We start from the raw sequence: 21,465 nt of genomic DNA, 5'->3' as shown, positions 1-21,465 counted from the left end.
GGTAGTGCCGTCTCGGTCTCCTGAAAATGTCCTGGCTGTGGCAAAGTCCCCAGAGGTCATCTCTCTCTCCTGGATGCCTCTCCCCCGAGAGGCTCTTAATGGAAACCTGCAGGGATACAGAGTCATCTACTGGGCCAACCTGCCTGATGGAGGTATTAACATATCCACACACACTCAAACCCTGTCATTTATAGATCAATAAAAGTTTTACGTGCCACTTAAGTCGACACTTTACATCACATGATTTGTTAATGGAATCCAGGTTTATTTTACATTAACGACGATGCCTGTTGTCATGGTTCATCCACTAGGGGAAGCTGTGGTATTGTCATAGTGTAAAATGCTGTTGTGAATTTTAGGTGGTGGCATTTCAGAAAAAGGCTCTTTCACCACTCAATCTACTGTTTATCTGACTCCTCCTGTTTAAGGTTAATGAGGCTCTGCTATCATGTCTGCAAAATGATCAAGCGTCGCTTTAGGCGACTTATTTGCACTGACGCTCTTGATGTACGATGTCTTATAGTATGGGATCATTGTATTTTCAATGCCGTTAAACAGTGGGAAAAAGAGAATCTGTTTCGAGGAAATATTTGTGGTGCCGGTGTTTTTCCCTTTGAATATGCACCCCGCTTTATCGCAGTGAGCCAACCTGCAGCCTGGCTGGTCTCCATCAATTATTCACCATCCAATAACTCAGTGAGCTCCAGCGCATCAGCTCTGAGTGACATGGTGAGAGGAGATGGGAGGAGATGAGAGAGAAATCAAAGCAAAAAAAAATAAAAGTAAAATCCCTTAATACCTGTTTTTTTGGATGAAAGCCCTTATTTGTGCAGTGCAGCCGTGGTACTGTACATTCAAACCCCTCTCAATTGAGTAGAATAAAAGTGAAACAATTTAGCTCATTTCTCATAAGTTATGTTTTTATAACTCTTGAATTTGATTTCATATTTATTATATCATAACTTTAACAGATTGTAGACAAATAGCTCTTCAATGCTGAATGAGCTGTTGTTGGTATTAGTCTCCATAATAATCACAATAAGCTGAAGTAAACTATAATAGTGTGTTACAATGTTCTTACCCTGGCTTGTTAACATATCTCCTGTTCCTTTTATAGAACTGGGAGAAATCAGGAATGTGACCACCAATCAGCCATCTTTGGAGCTGGACGGTTTGGAGAAGTACACCAACTACAGCATCCAGGTCTTAGCTTTCACCAACGCTGGAGACGGTGTCCGCAGTGAACAGATCTACGTCCGCACTAAAGAGGATGGTAAGATACATTAGCACATATGAACAGGAATAGCATGCTTAAATGTATGTCCATTCTATTGTAGATCTAATCTACGTTTTTTTGCTTTTACTGTTCTAACTTTCATAATTTAACATCAATACTTACCCAAATTCTTACTTGTAAATCGCGTTTGATAAGGTGGTCGGATAAAAATTCTTAAAATGTAAAAACATACCAATATTATTGCAGAATAGTTTAGTTGCTGAAAAAAATGTTGCACCAAAACAATAAACTAAAAAGTGATATTTTGCTTGAAAACCTATTAGCCTACGTTTTTAGCCAGTGGTTCTCAATTATTTTCTGCCATGCCCCCCTAGGGGACAGAATTTTCTTCGCACCTCCCCTCCCCCCTAAATTGAAATACTGTTGAGAACCTGCTAATATTTATTTATTTATCTGTACAAAACCACTGTATGAGTTTCTGGCATGAGCATTCTGCATACAATCACTTTATTATCAAATTAGATGTTAGATTATAAAATTAGCTGAGATAACAACTTCAAAAAAATTCAAAGTTCAGTTTATTAGCTCAATTTGTAACATTTAAACAAGACTACTCAGGCTGTGTGAATCTCAGGACAGAGAAACAAGAGCAAATGATTAACTGAGGTTTGCATTTCATTCAAAACATTTTTAAACTGTAAACATAGTTAAGGTGGTGTTTTTTTATTATTATAGGCCAATATGCCTTCTGTGATGCGATAACCTATAATTCATTGTTATTATTAGTCTACTTGCTTGATTTCTTTTTAAATAGCATACAGAGACACTTGGAGACACATGTGGACGTTTATTTACTGCAAATTGCGGCCTTTCGCGCGGTTATGACCATACACAAGCACACATCGCGCTCCCTAGCAAAAAAAAAATATTTGGCCTTCTTATGCTGTACGCTGATAATATATCACACACTGTATTTCAGTGTGATTTATAGGTAATATAGAGTATGTTTATCTTAGCTTTTTTATACCCTCCTTCACTGCTCTTTTCCTTCCCAGTTCCTGGCCCTCCAGCGGGGGTGAAAGCTGCAGCTTCCAGCAGCTCTGTTGTGTTTGTCTCCTGGCTGCCTCCACTCAAACTCAACGGCATCATCAGGAAATACATTGTCTTCTGCTCGAACCTGCATCCTATGGTAAGAACATTTTTATACAAAAGTTTTATTGTTATCTTGTTCACACTTTTCCAGTTTGTCGCAGCCAATCCAGGGGTTGTATACTGGAGTCACTCAAATATTAAAACATGTCACATTTGGGGCGTTCCGATGGCATAGTCGTGGGTAAGCGCATACCATATACGTATGCTCAGTCCTTGTCACAATAGTCACGGTTTCGGATCAGACCTGTGGCCCTTTACTGCATGTCATCCCCCTCTCTCTCCCCATTTCCACTCTGTCACCATTGCAGGGAATTTCCACTTGAAACTGTCAAATAAAGGTTAAAAAAAATATTTAAAAAAAATAAACAAACATGGCACAGTTAAATTATATCTACTGTGATAAAGGCACACCCATGCAGCTATGTGAAGCTTTGAATCAAACCATCTGTATGTTGTGGATGGCCAAAAGAACTTCAGCTCACAAATGTAATTTCTCTGGACACTGCTGCTTCCAAATTAAACATTGGTATTTCGCCTCTCTCTCTCTCTCTCTCTCTCTCTCTCTCTCTCTCTCTCTCTCTCTTTGTCTGTTTGCTTTACAGGTGATGAGCGAGTTTGAGGCATCTCCGGATGCGTATTTCTACAGGATTCCCAACCTGGCTCGAAACAGACAGTACAGTATCTGGGTGGTGGCTGTGACGGCTGCTGGTCACGGCAACAACAGTGAGAAGATCACAGTGGAGCCTCTGGCCAAAGGTAGAGAGCATTTTTCCAATGTTGAATTGTATTGAACATGTCAATATTTGTATGCTGTATTAACCTACAAGTGTGAACAGATAGCAGTGGCATACTTAAAGGTGTGTCGTTATTAAGTGTATAAGTCTTTATTGTTATTTAAATATTGGTTTCAAAAGGGGACCAGCAATGACGTCAAGCTCACCACACTGCCAGCAACTCCCTTTAACTGATGGCTGAAAGTGATAGCAAGGATATGCATTAAACATTGGCCTCAATCACTTGAAACACATTTTCTTACCAGACAGCTTTGTAAACCTGTTCCTTGACCATTGATGAAAATCAGGATCCATTTTGACCAGCCAGTCATGTTGTGTGTTTGTTTTGTTTTCAGCTCCTGCCAGGATTCTGACCTTCAATGGGACAGTGACCACTCCCTGGATGAAAGACATAGTGTTACCATGCAAGGCTGTCGGAGACCCTCCTCCTACCATCAAGTGGCTCAAGGGAAAGTAAGTCACACATAAACAACCCTGTAGCATTGCTTAGTAAAGACAGAATATCAATCTGTCATGCTAACGTGATGGCCTGGTGGTATTCATTCCCCTCACATTGCTTTTCTGCGTCTCTCTCCAGCACTAATGGAACTCCTACTCCTGTCCTGGTGGACGGTCGTCGTAGTGTCCATGGCAACGGCAGCTTCATCATCCGCACGGTGAAAGCAGAGGATTCTGGGAACTACAGCTGTGTTGCCAGCAACAACTGGGGGTCAGATGAGATCACACTCAACCTGCAAGTCCAAGGCAAGCAGTCGTAGAGAAAACCCATTGACACTAGAAAATAGAAATTTCAAGTGTGTATGTGCCTGGAACTTTAACGGCTGCCAGGATTTAAAGTGTTTCTCAGCCTACCATCTCTAAGCACAACTCTTTCGGGCTTCACACAGCCCCCAAAAGCTGCCGTTAAAAGGAAAAAAGAAGAGCTCCCCGACCGTGGCTCCCCTGAGTGGTTAAGCGGGTTGGCCAATGATCCAAGGGTTGGCGGTTCAATCCCCGCTCTGCCACCTGTGTCATGGTTGTTGTGTCCTTGGGCAAGACACTTCACCCACCTTGCCTCGTGTGAATGTGTATGACTGCTGTATGTTTGAGGTGGTGGTCGGAGGGGCCGTAGGCGCTGAATGGCAGCCACGCTTCCGTCAGTCTGCCCCAGGGCAGCTGTGGCTACTATGGTAGTTTACCACCACCAGTATGACTGTGTGTGAATGAATGGAACCTGGAACCATGTAAAGCGTCTTTGAGTGCCTTGAAAAGCGCTATATAGATCCAATCCATTAAATGGTCATTCCTGCTTGGCTAGAAGTGTGATCCCAACATCGGTGCTTGTTAGCGATTAGGCACAGAACCTTCACATGGAGAGTTACTGCAGTTTAATATGAATACTAACCATAGATAGTAGATACTAACCACCTGGTAAACTTTGTTTGTCCTCAGTTCCTCCTGACCAGCCACGCCTCACAGTTACCAAGACCACCACCACATCAATCACATTGTCATGGATACCTGGAGACAACGGAGGGAGCTCCATCAGAGGTGGGAGCGACACTGTTGGACTCACACACACACACACACACACACACACACACACACACACACACACACACACACACACACACACACACACACATTCAGCGCAGGAATCTACCAACAGCACAGCGGACAGTTCCATCACATCTTAATGTGAGGTACACACACACGCACAAAAATAACATAACAACATACATTATCCTTCATATAAAAATCACCTCCCTTCAGAGTCTTGTGATAACCAATGTCAACTCCTCCTTTTTCTCCGCTTTAAAATTCCTGTTTTTTTTTTTGCAAATGTTTCTCATTATCTTGTAGTCGGGCTGAATACTCCAGTCCTAAAAAAAAAGGTAGATTAAAAAGGAGCAGGGAAGATTAGGTCTGTTTAAGTGTAAGATTAAAACCCTCCATCTTAAAGAAAGCGCAATCACAGTGAGACTACGTGTGGTGATTTATCACTGCTCCCAATCACGGGTTGCTCCTGTCTTTAGAGTTGTAGTCCCTATAAAAGCTGTCTGTGATACCTTCTCCGTGATATTTGTTTTTGCTTCCCAGGCTCATGGCATCATCCATCACCAGAATACACACACACACATACGCTTACAATTGTCTATTTTTATCCAGGCTTGCAGCATGCTCTAGGGAAGGCAATGTTGGTTTCGATCGGCCCATCGTCACACCAGCCAAACTATTACTGAATAACTTAATCATTGGATGAATCGCCATGAAATTTGGCGAGACGGACATTCGATGAATTGTGATTGTGTTAGTGATGTCTGACTTTTACTAAAACTAAAGAGTGTATTCCTGTTTTTAGATAGAACACACACATACATTTCACTTTCATATGAAATACGTGTTGAACCTGACGACTGATGAGCTGCATCTGAGATCTGAAATGGTCAGTGTGTACAGGATAAGGATATTTGATTTTAGTAAGAATAAACTTTCCTCTGGTGCCCCTTGCAGGAATAGAAAAGCAACGTTGTATCATCCTTGCAGCAATGTTGTATTCTGCTGAATCACAACCTCATAGGGCCATAAGTTTGGCTTTAGATTTGTAGTCTCATTATCCTCTCCTTAGTCTTCAAACTAAGTTTTCTCTTACACCCATTATTAATCAAAAGAGCACGTTTACATCAGAATTATTCTTTTCAACTTACAGACATGTAATTTGTGGGTAAAAAAAAAGAAAAATACTTTTTCCTTTTCAAATCTTCTGTGTTCTTCTTCTCTTACACAAACCATTCTCCTCCTAAGGTTACATCCTACAGTACTCGGAGGACAACAGTGAGCAGTGGGGCAGTTTTCCCATCAGCCCCAGTGAACGCTCGTACCGGCTGGAGAACCTGAAGTGCGGCACCTGGTACAAGTTCACCCTGACGGCCCAGAATGCAGTGGGGCCAGGGCGCATCAGTGAGATCATCGAAGCTAAGACCCATGGAAAAGGTAGGGAGCTGAATTATATTGCTACATGTTGAGTCTCAGAAGTCTCGGTCAAAATACAGCACTGTAATAACAAACTAATCATGCTGTCCCAAATCATTCAAAGCAACTTCTTCTTCTGGGGAGTCATATTTTCTTACCTATATTTCATACCTTCTCGACTTTCTGTCGGGGTAGAATGAATGAAAGTAGGGAAGGTAATGATTCATTTTGGTAACACTTTATAATAACTATCCGTTGTAACTCGTTAATAGATCATTAGTAAACTCTTAATTAATGATTTATTAATGATTTAAGTGTTTGTTAGCAGTTTGTTAAGGATTTATAACAATGGTAGATAGTTAATAGCTTAATAATTGAATCAGTTCATCTGGGAGGTAATCCGAGATTAACTGATAAAATCACGTTCAAGTCCATGGCATGCACAGTGTGTATTGAGTTTATTTAAAAATATTTGAAAATGGGGCTGCCCTCAGTTGCCCATGCACTGTGTATAGTCTATAGCCTATTTCAGCCTCGTCGGTATCTCGGATTACCTCCCAGATGAACTGATTCAATTATTAAGCTATTAACTATCTACCATTGTTATAAATCCTTAACAAACTGCTAACAAACACTTAACAAATCATTAATAATCATTAATTAAGAGTTTACTAATGATCTATTAACAAGTTACAACGGATAGTTATTATAAAGTGTTACCTTTATTTTTTACTCAGCCACTGAAATTTTATGACATGACCCGATTTTGTTTTCATTAATTCCTAAAAGCTCATAACTCAAAACTCTCACAATACCAACTGTGTGTTGTTAAATGCATTTTTATGAGACATTATTTGGCTTTATGTCCACATAAAGTAAAATAGTATGCCGACCGTACACCAAACAGCTTCTCACACGATTTCCCTTCACGATGATGCCCTTTTTTCAGACACCATACCTGGCAGACTCAGCTGGAGAGCCAAGCTGACAACTGCACAACCTTAGCACTCTAATTATCGTACAGTTATGTATTACAGCTGCTTTCATCATGATCATAATATGCAAATATGCATAACTATATGTCTGTGGAAATAGCAAAGATATGTCCTTTGTAAACACCAAAAATCACAATTGCGTTTGTAGTTTGTATAGCTTGATCATGCATGACATGTAGGTGATTAAAGTATCTATATAATTGTTTATTTTTACTTAGGATAGATTAGAGCCTTCCCAGTCCATTTTACCTGATGAAAAACCTTTTTATTTGACTGAAATCACTTTTCAGCCCCAGAGCTGGATGGGACCAGATCGCCTGTCTTTGCAAAATCTTATAGTCTGTGACTGTAACTATAACACTTTTTCAATGCTGTGACTTTAAAGGTTCACTATGCAGTTTCAGGAGAGGGGGATTTGTTTACATTTGCAGAGCCTGCAGTAAGTTTACAAAACATATTTACTCTACGTGTAATTCTTAGTATTGAATAATTCTATCATCATAAACCAAAACTAAATTATTTTGAGGCATCCAAAATTAAATGTAAGACTAGAATGTGCTTGTAAACCAAACTGTGGGTCCTGCTGCTGTAAAAAAAAAACAACAACAGTGAAACAGTCACTTTTCAGGACGTTTTCTGACCTCAAACAGTTTTCCAGGGATCCAAATTTCCTGTGAGGAAAGTTTGTATATATTGTGTTGAGAAAAAATGCTAGAAAATGTTCACTTCTCTGACACCCAAAGTTACATAGTTCACCTTTAAAACTGCGAAAAAAACATCTTTCCTCTCCGTATCTTCTCCTTCAGAGCCGCAGTTTGCCAAAGACCACGAGCTCTTCACCAGCATCAACTCCACCCGGGCCAGGCTCAACCTGGTGGGCTGGAACAATGGCGGCTGTCCCATCACCTCCTTTATCCTGGAGTACAGAGCGGTGGACGCTGCAACCTGGACCACCGCCCAGCGCACATCGCTGACCAAGAGCTACATCCTCTACGACCTGCAGGAGGCCACCTGGTACGAGCTGCAGATGAAGGTCACCAACAGCGCCGGCTCAGCAGAAAAGAGGATCACGTTCGCTACCCTCAATGGTGACGGAAGTGAGTTTGGATCTAAACAGATTGCCATAGAGTGGAGCAGATGATATACCATGGGGCTAATATTGAAATAATTCAGGGAAAGAAAGTAATTTAAGTTAAGTTTAAGTCAAGTTTTCTTTATTAGTCAATTTACACCATGCACATTGAAATTCCTCTTTTCACATATCCCCCTCTCAGGTTGCCACACTTCGTAGGGGGTCAGAGAGTAGGGTCTGCCATAGTACAGTGCCCCTTGGAGCAATTTTGGGGTTAAGGGCCTTGCTCATGAACACAATGGTAGAGGGTTAGGGTTAGGGGTTAGAGGGTTATATTAGGTTAGGGATGGTGGACACCATACATGTAATATCAGCCATTAGTTTTACAAATAACACCCTTCTGTCCGGTGCAAGGGGATCTCAACTTCCTCTTTCTTCTAGGCCAATCTACCATCCCCTCTTGGCCATTGTAACACTTCTCTCCACACTGAAAATATGGCAAAAAATGTCTGTTTAATTAGTTTACAGTGAACATGAATTTCATGAACTTCAAACACTGTTGGACCCTTAACTGTTGGACAGCTTTGGGGAGCAGTGAATTGCCATTCTGCATTTATGCCTACAGTACAGTATGTGCTTTAAAAGTATTTGCGTATAAGACAGACCTGTCTGCCTTTGAGCAAAGTGACAGGGATTCTGACTGCTCAGCTGAGTAAGAGACTGTGGGGACGGTCTTTGAATTCTATCTGCAATGATGAAGCTTGATTTGCCGTGGGCTACAGATTGTGTCAGTCGTACACAAAGGAAGTGAATAAGCTGTAAAGAAGGAGAGGAGGTGGTGAGGGCTCTGTGGTGCACTCCGGAGTATTCATTAATTTCCTTTGAAGGGTTTTGCTGTGACGTGTAAGCTGGCTGTCAGGACGTTATGTGTGTGTGTGTGTGTGAATGTTCTTTAGCGTGTGTGTGGGTATGTCTGCCTGAATGCTATTGTCAGTTTGACAGTGGGTCTATAGCTTAGCTCAGCTGCTGAACAGCCCAGGAGACTTAAAAGCACTTTATACTTGGACTGGAGAGAACAATAAACACTCTAACAGCAAAATTAAGGAAAAAGAACAACAACGTAATCAAGCATAACAATAAAGCATGGCTAGGTTTAAATCCACCATCCCAATTTCTGTTGTTGGTGTTGCTGTTGTTTTTTGCTCTCTTCTCCTGGTTCCAACAAAATTAAGTTCAGGTAAATCACCATAATGTAAACAGCCAACGTTGCTTTTTAAATTGTATAGATCAACAAGATAAAGTGCAGCTTAGGGGATTTCTGAATCTTTTTGGGTTCAAGGATTACAACGGAGTCTGAAAATCAAAAGCATAAATGTGGAAAATCTATATTCAATGTTCAATTCCTAAAAAAAATTCATCTCCTATGATCTTTGACTGTTATGCATAACAAGGATTTTTCTTCCTCCTGGATTTACCTAAAGGAATCATTGTTTTTCGAAAAATATAATAATTGATGTTGCATAAAATGGGCAAATATGGTGATATGTCACATAAACAGCCACAACAAAAATCACCAAACAAAATATTATAAAGATGATTTCATACCTCATCTACCAAATACACTTAAAGCTGAGTCAAATAGCAGCGCAGTGGACTCTTAGTGACTTAGCATTTATAAATGTCTGAATGTTTTTTCCCCCAAGGTACCATCCCTCCCTTGCTGAAGATAGGAGATCCCATCTCAGACAACATGTCAGGCAGCGGAGGTCTGAAGATGGTGGTGACCATCACCTCTATTCTGGTTGTAGCCGTGCTGGTCTTCATCATGCTTATGGTGCTAAAGAGGAGAAGGAGGGAGCAGAGGCTCAAGAGACTCAGAGGTGGGTTGTAGATCCAAATATGCTTTATTTTGTACCATGTGCTTGTAGCAGATAGACCAAAGAAAATGTGCTGTGAAATTAAACGTATTTGAACAGAGAAGAAGTTAGTCTAAACTCTGCTTTTGTAATTAAGAAACTTCAGGATTTGTCTCCTCAGGTCAATCACCTCCATGTTAATTATTCCAACTTTCTAACCTGCTTTCATTGCCCTTTTTTAAGTGCAATTGTCAGTGATTATACACTGTTTCCACTGCTGTAGCTTATCAACTTGGACAGTACTATTACGGTATTAACTACCTCTTTGCTGACTTCACAGATGCCAAAAGCCTGGCAGAAATGCTGATGAGGTATGTATGCTTAATTTTAATTTACGCTGGCTTTCCTTTAAGAAGTGAACATAAATCACAAGTAGCCCAGAGTTACAGCGGCCGTTTGTAAAAAAAAAAAATCTAATAAATTGCATGCAGGATATGCTGTCCCTCTCGCCTCTTACAGCTACTTATCAACTTAAACGGAATTGAATTAGCATTTCTGCGATACAATGCAAAGTCACGCAGCTGAAAAAGTAATGGATTTTTCTCATTAATCCCCTTAGTAAGAACACTCGCACTCCAGACACAGTTAACAAGCAGCAGCAGACGTTAAGAATGCACATCGACATCCCGAGAGCCCAGCTCCTCATTGAGGAGAGGGACACCATGGAGACAATCGGTAAGATACATGAAGTGAGAGCTCGTTCTTACAAGTCCCCTTATCCATTGTCCTATGACTGACTTGTATCTCTATCTTCTGTTTTTTCTACTTTTCCCCCGCTCTCCTCTGTCTCTTAGATGACAGGTCCACTGTGCTGTTGACAGACAATGACTTTGGGGAGACAAATAAGCAAAAGTCTTCCACAGTGACCCACACAGTTCACTACCAGTCTCTGTCCCAGGCCACTGGACCACTGGTGGACGTGTCCGATGCCAGGCCTGGAACCAGTGAGTCCCATCACCGTCAGTGACAAACATTTTATTTCCTTTACAACTAACATAAGAACTGCTGTAAACTGTGTTACTAACAATAATGTAACGTTGAAAAAAAAGGGTCTTGAAGGTGTAGAAGCGGGTTTGTTTTGATTTGGTTACTCTTTCAGCCAAGAATCTTGCACACAGCTAATTTTCCACCTGAATCAACAAAGGTATTTTCTCGTAAATGGATGTCACATTCCAAGAAACGTACCACAAAATATAAACACCGGTATTAGCGTTTTATTGCACATTCATCTGAATTACATGCAGGGCAAATAGCTTTTTTCACCTTGTATTAGCTTAACTGTACACTGCCTTCATACAGCATGTGAGCAACCTTCCAGCTGCGACATTTCAAATACTCAGCAGCCACCGCACCAGTGTTTGAGCTCCACTGAAGCAGAACAGATGAAGAGTAGTGGTGTCCCTGCCTTCTCTTGACACGTCCTCACCTGAATGCCCTGCTCCAACTGGCCAGTTGTGCAGGCATGCACATACAGACATGGACTCATGCACACTAAGATTAGTGATGCACTGAAATTATTTTGTGCAAGCAGTGTAAAAATTTTGATATTTCCCTACCCAAATTGGCCATTACAGATTCAAATACCCTTACCTTTACTTACTTCTGTAGTAGTTTTAGTACAGAACTAAAGATGGGTTAAAATTGTAAAGTTTTATACACACACACACACACACACACACACACACACACACACACACACACACACACAGACATATTAGCAGTATAATACAAAAACGTGCATCATGGCGTAAAATGTACAGTGTAATATTACAGTTCTGCATTAACACACCAAACAACTCCAACACTCATTAAATCCAGCACTCACATGCATATACACACAAGTATAATGATATATATTGATCATTGGGCCGTTTTAACCTAGTCAGTGGGGCATGAACCCTGTTTGCTGACTAATCTTTTTTTTGTTCATCCCTCCATCCCCACTGATAGAATTACTTTGTGCCATTCTATTGTTACCAGCACCATTATTCTCTGCACAGATCCAATCCCAGCCTTTTCTAAAGGGTCTCATTCTGATTTGGCCCTGCACTGCACAGAGCCGCAGCCTGTCTGGGTCAGGCTGAATATGATACTATTTTTATGTCTGTATGGAGACAGTCTGAGCTTGAGATTGATGATAATGTCATTGTATGGAGCTGCAGGGACGATGCTGTTCACTGCAGGGGTGAACTGCATTTGTGTACCACAACACTGCAGGGAAGATACAGTATATATTTCTCCTCTGGTTTTTAGATTCCAGCTACAAATCATGTCTTCTTTGGTAACTGTTGTGTCAGATGTTAACTTTGTTTGCAAGTGAAGGTGGGGAAATTACTAGATTGATCTTTGTCTATTGATGATACGGCTGCAAATATGTCCATTCCTAAAGACTTCCTGTCTCATTCTGTACAGTTATGGTAGAATGTTCTTTTTTTAAATTCTATTATTGACTCATTTGAAAACGAAATACTCTCTTAGAGACAATTCTCATTGGATTTTAAATACAAATTTGAAAGAATAGAATTCTTACTATCAAATTCAAGGTACACATTGACTGCAGCGAAAACTTGTGTATAGAATAACAAAAGAATGGTATAACGATTTACCGTTTTACTCAAAGCACTAATATCTATTTATTCACATAATAGAAGCTCTTAGACTTGAATTACCCCAGAACAAGCGAGTTCATTTTAAATATAACTTGTCAGCATGTAATTGGAAGTTGAATCAAAATTCAATCAACCAGTCAGTCTTAAGTGCTAGTAAATGTTTTGTCTGTGAACTTGGACTTAAATTGATTAAAGGTGGAGTCAGTGATTCTGGGAAAATCAGTGAACTCTTTATGAACCGCTACCTGTCTATACTGTGTCCGTGCAAAAAAAAAAAACCCAGTGTTAATGCACAGCTTAGGCTTTGTAAACGGGTATGCAAACAAAGGGGGACCAACGTGCCTATGAACATACCAGTTTTCGTGAGGAGTTATTCTCAGATTTTGACAAAAAGTGATTTGGACAACAAGCTTACTCAATAATCACTGACTCCATTTCAAACTGGAAAATTGTCATAAGCTATGTTCAGCAACTATATTTGTCCTGTTCCCACCTCTGCCAGATCCCACTGCCAGACGCACTGCCAAAGCCGGTCCTGCCGCGGCACGGAGCCGCTACGCCAGCCAGTGGACTCTGAACCGGCCGCACCCCACCAGCTCCTCTCACACCCTCACCACTGACTGGAGGCTGCCCACGCCACGCGCCACTGGCTCTGTGGACAAGGAGAGCGACAGCTACAGCGTCAGCCCCTCCCAGGACACAGGTAGAGTGGTAGAGCATTACAGACATCCAGGATCAACATGGGCTCACACCTTTTTAGAAAACCCAGGGATGCAACAGAAATCATGTTGCTTTTTGTGAGATTGTCAAGTGTGAAGGCGACCTGTGCAGGCTTTTCAGTGCTATATTTAAAAATAGTTGGCAGTAGTTTTTTTCCATTTTCAAATTGTAACTTTGGGGCATGCTCTATGCCGAGGCTCACAGGGTGTGAGTCCAACTTTAACCTATGCCATTTCCCTCCTTATATTCATCACTGTATATTGTTGAATAAAGCTATAAAAAAGCAATAAAAAAATAACAATATACTAATAACTTAGAACAGAATGAGGGTTTCACCTTGTAACCGTTTTTTTGGCCCATGCCTAATGTTCAAAGTGTGTCTCTTCAGATCGTGCACGCAGCAGCATGGTGTCGACAGAGAGCGCGTCCTCCACCTACGAGGAGCTGGCCAGAGCCTACGAGCACGCCAAGATGGAGGAGCAGCTGCGCCACGCCAAGTTCACCATCACAGAGTGCTTCATCTCCGACACCTCGTCAGAGCAGATGACAGCAGGGACCAACGACTACACCGACAGCGTGGCCTCCAGCACGCCGTCTGAGTCGGGTATCTGCCGCTTCACGGCCTCGCCGCCCAAACCTCAGGACGTCAGCCGGGTCATGACCATGGCCGCGCCCAAGGCCCACAGACCCGGTGAGGAAAAAGAAGTGCAATTAACCACACAGCTCTTTCAAACATGATGTTTATTCTGAGCAAGCCCCTCTGTCCCACTTTTTCCATTTCAGCTTTTGCCAAGTCAGTGTCTGTTTCCAGTCATTCAGAAATCACTACAAGGCTTAGAACACTTCCTGAAATGGATCAGAAAAACACATACACACCAAATGTCACGGTCAAAAGATTAAAGTGATTAGAGTTAGAGAAGAAATGTAAGCTACATCAGCATGTTACATCCATTGATTTTGCTTTAGCTACCACCCACAAGCAAAACGTTTTATATGAGGGGTCTGGTTAGCTTAATCACATTTGATTGGAAACATATGTGCATATAATTGTACTAGGAGACAAATAGAATTATTTGAATTGATGAAAAAATGATTAGTAAACACAATTAGAAAGAATTAGAAAGAAACTGGACAATTAATGTAGGGACACAGGATAAGAAATATTTTAATCCTTTTTTGGCAATCTACCAGATAATTGTTTTCTTGTGTTAAACATTTTATCAGAACAGAATATTTTGTCTTTGACTCAAACTGTTTTAAGCCCATCAGGTTATAAGAAGTAGATGTATCCCATCTATTCCATAATTCGTTTCTGGGAAGCAAACAACAAAAAAAGTGAGATTGTTGTTGGGCCCCGATGCCAGTTTCTATCTTAGTCCAACTTTGCTCAACTTTCAATCCATGGGATGCATCCTACTTTATACCTCTTCTATAGTATATACAGTACGGTCTCATTAAACCAGTACACACTACATCAGATTACTGGAAAAGTTCAAGCTTTCTTTGAGGTATTTTGTTGCAGTTGCTTCTTATTTATTTAACGTTTACCCATCACACACACCATGAACAAGGATTTATGAAATGCAGTTACTCCAATAGCAACAGAGCGGTGCCTTTTTATTGTGATGAAACAAAGTAAATAATAGTAAGTAAATGCAGACGTTATGCTTTCAATGACATGTGGGCTCTGTCTCAATAGCCTTCCATTATACCTGTAGTTTAAGGAAGCTGCTGTGCTCTCTCCTCAGATTGCCTCAGTCTTACCTTACATGACCCTCCGCTCCGCCAGGTTTGCCCTGCTGATCAATTACAAGCACTGTCAGAGTATGCTGACGGGCTGTTGACCACACACACACAAGCACAGACACATTTTCACACAGACAGGCACCCTTCTCCCCTGACACGTGTACACTGTGTGTGTGTGTGTGTGTGTGTGTGTGTGTGTGTGTGTGTGTGTGTGTGTGTGTGTGTGTGTGTGTGTGTGTGTGTGTGTGTGTGTGTGTGTGTGTGTGTGTGTGTGTGTGTGTGTGTGTGTGTGTGTGTGTGTGTGTGTGTGTGTGTGTGTGTGTGTGTGTGTGTGTGTGTGTGTGTGTGTGTGTGTGAAGACCAGAGACGAGTCGAGGCCATCAGATCTGCTTCTTAAGTTTCAGGCCTCATTATGTTATGAACGTCAGTGCACATGACAGCAGACTGGTGTCACCAGTTCAGTGGGGAGAGAGGGCATCTAAAGGCCATCCGTCATCCTTATCTGAAGCCATTGTCACTCACTACAAAACAGCACTTTACCATCACACTGGAGGACATTCGCTGTAATACCAGACTATTAGCCTTCCAGACTTGTGCTAGACTCTGGTGTCAGTTACTTTGGAGGGATACATTATAGGCGTCAGAATCAAGCTGTGTTTTGCCTACACGGTGGGTTGTCGCCTATTTAACGAGTTGTGTTTCGACATTGGACAAAAGAAAGCACTGTGCGCTCGTACCGAAAGTTTGGTTTAAGCAGGAAAAGTGTAATCACATTTTCTACATCTTGAGTGAGTCAGAATGTATATCACATATTCTCATTAGTGGAGTATAATGGTTTGAGCTGTGTAAAAAGTTATGTATTTCAGCAGACTCCTCATTCAATGAACTGTAAAGTGATTGGAATGAGGTTTCCTGATAGGCCTGCAGCAGCAGCAGCAGCAGCAGCAGCAGCAGCGCACACTCTGACAATTACTAAGTGCCCAGATACAGTAAGGGACTGTTGGGTTTACACGTTAATTTAATCACAGGATCTCTAGGGCTTACAGGAAATTAAAGCTGGGGTGGGTAACTTTTTCACTGTAATATTTGGCAAAACTGTCATATTAGCCATTCAGCTATATGTAGGTAAAGTGGTCTGAGATTATCTACTCATCACTTTGCTCTCCCCTGCCTCTGTGTGCCGCCCCAAAAAATTGCCATAGCTCATGTACACTTTGACCAATCAGAGCGAGGCTCGGATTGTCCGTTCTTATTGGCTGTTGGGACTGTCCATTCACTTTCGCACCGACGTTGTTGCGTCAGTTGCGTGAGCGTTCACGACCCTAGCAGTCTGACAGTTTGGCACTACGGCAGCCAACAAACCGCATTGTCTACAATCAACGGCCCCTAAATGTCCTATTTCCCGTTTAACAACAACTGCTTACACCGCTAAAACAGCAATGATACGAGGAAAGACAGGGAAAGACACTAGTTGAAAAGAAATGAACTTGCATAACTGTCGTTCGGAGGGAGGAGCTACAGCAGGTAGAGCGTGTCAGGGAGGGACCAGAGAGTCCACAAGTGGAGCGGTTGAGGTATTTGGATTCGAATCTCTGTAAAGGCCAGTCAAGTTCTTCCACACCACACTGGGGAAATCATTTCTTCACAGACCTCACTTTGTACACAAGGACATTGTGATGTTATGAGCTTCCCCCAAACTGTTGCCACACACAAAGTTGGAAACATTTTCACTATATTTTTCATTGAATTAGCATCGATGATGGTTCTGGGTCACTTGGGGACTGAGAATCAAGCATCAAGTGGTAAAATTATTTTACTTATATAGGTGAGCCCCTTACACTTTACATTTAAACATTTGACCCAACATTCAAATAGAAATATAGAGTGCAGATTTAAGATACCCCTTAATTGGGCCTAGCTCTACCCATAGAAACAGTCCCAGAGCAAAAGTACACACAATTATGTGGATTTTTTTTTTGTTCATTAGAGCAGCATATGTCAAAATACATGTATACCATTCAATGATTTACTCTTCACTTTGATAATGTTCACTAAAAAAAGTTGTCTCTTATTCTGAGTGGTGTGTATCACAGCATGAGAATCTGTTGAAACCCAGACCCAGTGCGGAGGCCAGTTTGACTGACAGCTGCTGATTGACCCGCCTTTAACCCTCTCTCTGTCTCCATTACACTACTGACCTGAACTGACCTTCCCCCTGTCCAATCACAAAGGTCAAAGGCAGAGGGGCCGCCTACCGTTCATGTCTGTCTCACCTCATGTCATGTGACCAGCCTCACCTGACAAAGCAGCCATCAGAGTAACGCTCATAAACTTTTACAAGGTTGTTGGTGATTACAGAGCTATACGGGAAGCAGTCGGGGTTATGCTAGCCCTGTAAATATGTAACGAAAATATGGATCTGAGAATATTGAGACATTACAGATTGACAGTGCGGGCTGATTTGAGGATGCAGCAGACATTCACACAGATGAATGGCTTTGGCAGAGAGTGGATGTTGTGTTCTGGTTTTGCAAAAGAGCGTCCCATTACTGTATGATTTTATGCAATTTTTCTGGCTGGTGAATTTCCATAGTACATTCCTAATGAGCTCCACAGAAACACTTTAATCTATATTTAATTCAATTACAATTCCTAGCCATTCATCATCTTTACTGGCACTAATAGGGCTTGATATAAAACAGGGTAAATTATGCATTCTCCCCGTAAACCCAGGAATCCATTCTCCAAGGTCACGTGTTGAACTGAACCTGCAAGAGCGGCCTCGTCTGCGCTTGGCATTAAATCTGAGTAGCTGGCAGAATGTGTGTGTGTGTGTGTGTGTGTGTGTGTGTGTGTGTGTGTGTGTGTGTGTGTATTAGGTATATACTTGTGCACGTGTGGGCGGTCTACATGTGAGTGTGTCAGCTCGCGTGGGAGAGAGAACACGTGTTGATGAGTGATTTTTAGCCCAGCAGAGTACACCTGTAAACTCTCTTTGATATCCGGTCCTCTGAATGATGAATGTGAAGCTCCAGCAGTCATAAATATATTACAGGCAGATCCCCAGCTCATCAAGTGTTGCACAAACAGTTCTGCCCACTCCATCTGGCAACCCACCACCCTTTTTGTTAGGGATTCATTTGCGCTGTTAAACATGTAATCCAATCAGTAAAAACGAATGCTGTTGCGGTAGAGAGGTACCATAAACTCACTGAACCAAATCAAGTGTCTCCTGCTCTACCGCTTATCTAACACTTTAGATAATTACTTAAAGATTGAAGAGACAGCTGTTAATCGTGGTTTATGACTCAGTTAAAGTATTAAATCTGACCTGTTTTATCTGGCTACAGGCGTTTACAAGTTATTCCTGTTTCCTAGTAAGTTCTTCCTCTGGGAAGAGGGCGGGTTTGATAATAACCAAAATGCAAACAAGACTTGATGTAGTATATGTAGACATGTAGCCGAGACACAGTCCATCATTCAGCTTCATCATAGTGAGAATAGATAACTCCATAACCCAATCATCGCATCAGTCCCTGACATTGATAGAAAGGATAATATCATGATGTTCAGCTTCCTATTACATTATGCCATGATAGTTAAGACTAAATAAAATAGTTTCACTCTAGATGAGAATTGGTATTACATTAAAATGATAGTCATGTGAATTATAATGCCAGGGGCCCCAGGTGAGCTACGGTAACAGTGTGAATGGGAGTTAAATATGGATTTTCTACTCTACATGCTTTTCATTTAAAAAGAGAGAAAGGGATGATAAAAATGGATTCTCTGGAGAAACTGTTGAGATTCCATGCTGTCAACAGAGGGGGTCTTAGAGAACCATTACAATGTCATCGGGGAAGAGCAGAGACTCAGAATATCATCATGGAACCAAGCAGGCCCCATTTGCTGACCGCGGTCAAACAGTGCTTCTTTTTTTACAGTCACAATACAAGATTATTAAAGTTTCTTGTACTGTTTTTGATAATGATACCAATGGTTTGTATATCATATGGTAAACATTTTCAAAGATTCTGTGGGGAATGACATGCATGGTAATCCTGTAATATCATTACTCACATAGAGTTGAGTTAAAGCTGCTCATGTCAATAATATCATTCAAACAGGACTAAGCAGGAAATGACTACATGTAATTTGACTACTGTTGCTCATAGTGAATAAATAAAGTAATTTTCACCCTACCTTGCAGTTTGGGGTGACAACCCGCAGATTTAACTTAAGGCATTCCTTAACTGCCAGCACTCTCAGTAGGTTTTGTTTAGCAGTTTTGAGCAAAAAAGGCTTAAAAAAATCAAAAAACTATTTGCTACTTGTCAAGGACCTAACAGCAGACAGACACATTTAGCAGCTAGCTGGTGAACATAGTGGAGCATTAAGCAGCCAAATAGTCCCGTATTTTACTTGGGAGAACAAAACTGAACTGAGAAGAAAGTGATTATTGGACATGCTAGCAGTGTACCTTCATCAGGCTTAATCTTCTACTGTCGTGAGTGACCAATCACTGCCATAAATCTACATCAACTATATACAGTTTTAATCTGTCATGGATGTCTTTACAGCTTTTTCCGCTGTGTGCCAAGAAGAAATCAATCAGTGGTGCTTTAGAGTTTTTTCTAATACTGTCCAACCACATGGCAGGATATGAGTGTCCATGGAGACAAGCAATTAGAAACAAGTAATTGAACTAAATCTTAGTCATCTGTGTCTCTCCTGTTTGTTCCCTTCCCAGGAGGAGAACTGGTCCACTTGCCGCCTTACCTTCGTATGGACTTCCTGTTGAATCGTAACGTGCCACTGGCGGCGCGGGGCGGAGGGGTCAGCAGCAGCAGCAACAGCAGTGGAGGAGGTGGAGGAGGGGGAGCGGGGTCCAGTGGAGCGGGTGCTGGTGCTACAGGGGAAACCAGAGGAGCTGGGGCCATGGGCCAGACCTGCCTGGAGCCCCAGAGGAGCCGCACCCTGAAGAGGCCCCCTCCCATGGAGCCCACCCCCATGGAAGTGCCCTCGCCCAGGGAGGTTCAGCAGTGGCAGCCAGGAACTGCCTCCACCCTCCCCCACAGGGATGCCCGGGAGAGGGGAGAGGCCCGGGGTGAGGTCCGGGCAGAGGCCCCCTCCTCCTCGGGCGACCTGGCCCAAGCACAGGCTGCCAAGCTCAGCACTTCCCAGGAGTCACTGCTGGACTCCAGAGGACACCTGAAACAGAGCAACAACCCCTATGCCAAGTCTTACACTCTGGTATAACACTGGGGACACACAGCGGACTGCTGCGGATAACACTGCAGTAGACAGACGACAGGCACAGGATGGACAGTTTTCCCACAACAGAAATTGTTGTATATAGAGCCGTTTCCGACATGCGTCTGAAATGGATGCTTTTTCTTTTGAATCTTTCTTTCTTTCTTTCACTCTTTTCTTTCTTTCCTCTCTCGCTCTTCTCTGTTGCTTTCACACTTTTCATTCTCTCACATCTCGCTCCTCTTCGGATGGATTTTTTCTTTCACCATTTTTATTTTCTACTTGAGTATTCTTTTATTCTGAAGTGACAACATATGATGATTGCCAAAATGATTTATTTAACATTTGAGAAAGAGAAAAAAATACTATTGAATTTATATCAAGGACAATTATGGTCATTATTATTATTACTATTATTATTATATAAAAACAGAAAATATCGGAAAAAAACAAGACAGAAAAGGGAGGAGGACTCTGGAGCACTCTACAGGAGAACATTGCTTTCTTAATTTATTTTTTATTTTGTTGTCGCAGTGTGATGAAATCTGTGAATGGGTAACCGACGGGGGTTTTTAGCACTATGAAGAGCCGACAGAGGAGAAGAAGAGCTGGACACGACCGCCAATGCTGACCAATCGTAATGTTTTTCAACCTTTCTGACGACTGCATGGCGACTGATCAAATGACAATTAATAGGAATGGCTGGAAATACAAAAAAAATAATAAAAAAAGAGAATTTTTTGTCACACTATGAAATTATACAATGTGAATATATATAAAGAGATCACTTTTATTTGTGGATATTATGGGGAAAATGATTTGGTTAATAAAGTCCTTAGTCATGTTTGCACACATCTGACTTTGATTCATATTGAGAGCCCAGCAGTGTTCCCTGTTCCTGACTTATTTCCATATTCCTCCTTTTGTATCTCTGCTTCTTTCTATCACCTACATCCCACTGAGACCTGTCATTTACAGAAAAGACACAGAAGTTCCTGTTGGTAATGTTTAAAATGGAC

The 21,465-nt window shown here is 41.7% G+C and overlaps 1 protein-coding gene across 4 annotated transcripts in view; it reads left to right on the top strand.

The window, feature by feature from the left end:
- Nucleotides 1-20,452, top strand: part of dscamb (Down syndrome cell adhesion molecule b) — a gene marked incomplete at both ends in the record, with an annotated part of 114,055 nt that extends 93,603 nt beyond the window's left edge. Inside the window, 16 exons of one of the 4 annotated variants that reach the window (XM_080053867.1) lie at nucleotides 6-152; nucleotides 1,118-1,273; nucleotides 2,293-2,426; nucleotides 2,992-3,145; nucleotides 3,519-3,636; nucleotides 3,761-3,927; nucleotides 4,615-4,713; nucleotides 5,968-6,156; nucleotides 7,937-8,227; nucleotides 9,906-10,082; nucleotides 10,399-10,429; nucleotides 10,678-10,793; nucleotides 10,913-11,062; nucleotides 13,230-13,430; nucleotides 13,836-14,138; nucleotides 19,944-20,452. In XM_080053867.1, the coding sequence (XP_079909993.1) occupies nucleotides 6-152; nucleotides 1,118-1,273; nucleotides 2,293-2,426; nucleotides 2,992-3,145; nucleotides 3,519-3,636; nucleotides 3,761-3,927; nucleotides 4,615-4,713; nucleotides 5,968-6,156; nucleotides 7,937-8,227; nucleotides 9,906-10,082; nucleotides 10,399-10,429; nucleotides 10,678-10,793; nucleotides 10,913-11,062; nucleotides 13,230-13,430; nucleotides 13,836-14,138; nucleotides 19,944-20,452 (2,942 nt within the window). Of the gene's footprint in view, nucleotides 1-5; nucleotides 153-1,117; nucleotides 1,274-2,292; nucleotides 2,427-2,991; nucleotides 3,146-3,518; nucleotides 3,637-3,760; nucleotides 3,928-4,614; nucleotides 4,714-5,967; nucleotides 6,157-7,936; nucleotides 8,228-9,905; nucleotides 10,083-10,398; nucleotides 10,430-10,677; nucleotides 10,794-10,888; nucleotides 11,078-13,196; nucleotides 13,431-13,835; nucleotides 14,139-19,943 lie in introns of all 4 variants that reach the window. The other 3 variants (XM_080053866.1, XM_080053864.1, XM_080053865.1) reach the window with 3 other exon arrangements.
- Nucleotides 20,453-21,465: the final 1,013 nt, after the last annotated feature.

This window comes from Ammodytes marinus (assembly GCF_949987685.1).
Source record: "Ammodytes marinus genome assembly, chromosome: 3".
Lineage (NCBI taxonomy): Eukaryota > Metazoa > Chordata > Actinopteri > Uranoscopiformes > Ammodytidae > Ammodytes > Ammodytes marinus.
Note: the sequence above shows the minus strand (reverse complement) of the source record. Positions and strands in the feature narration are given on the sequence as shown.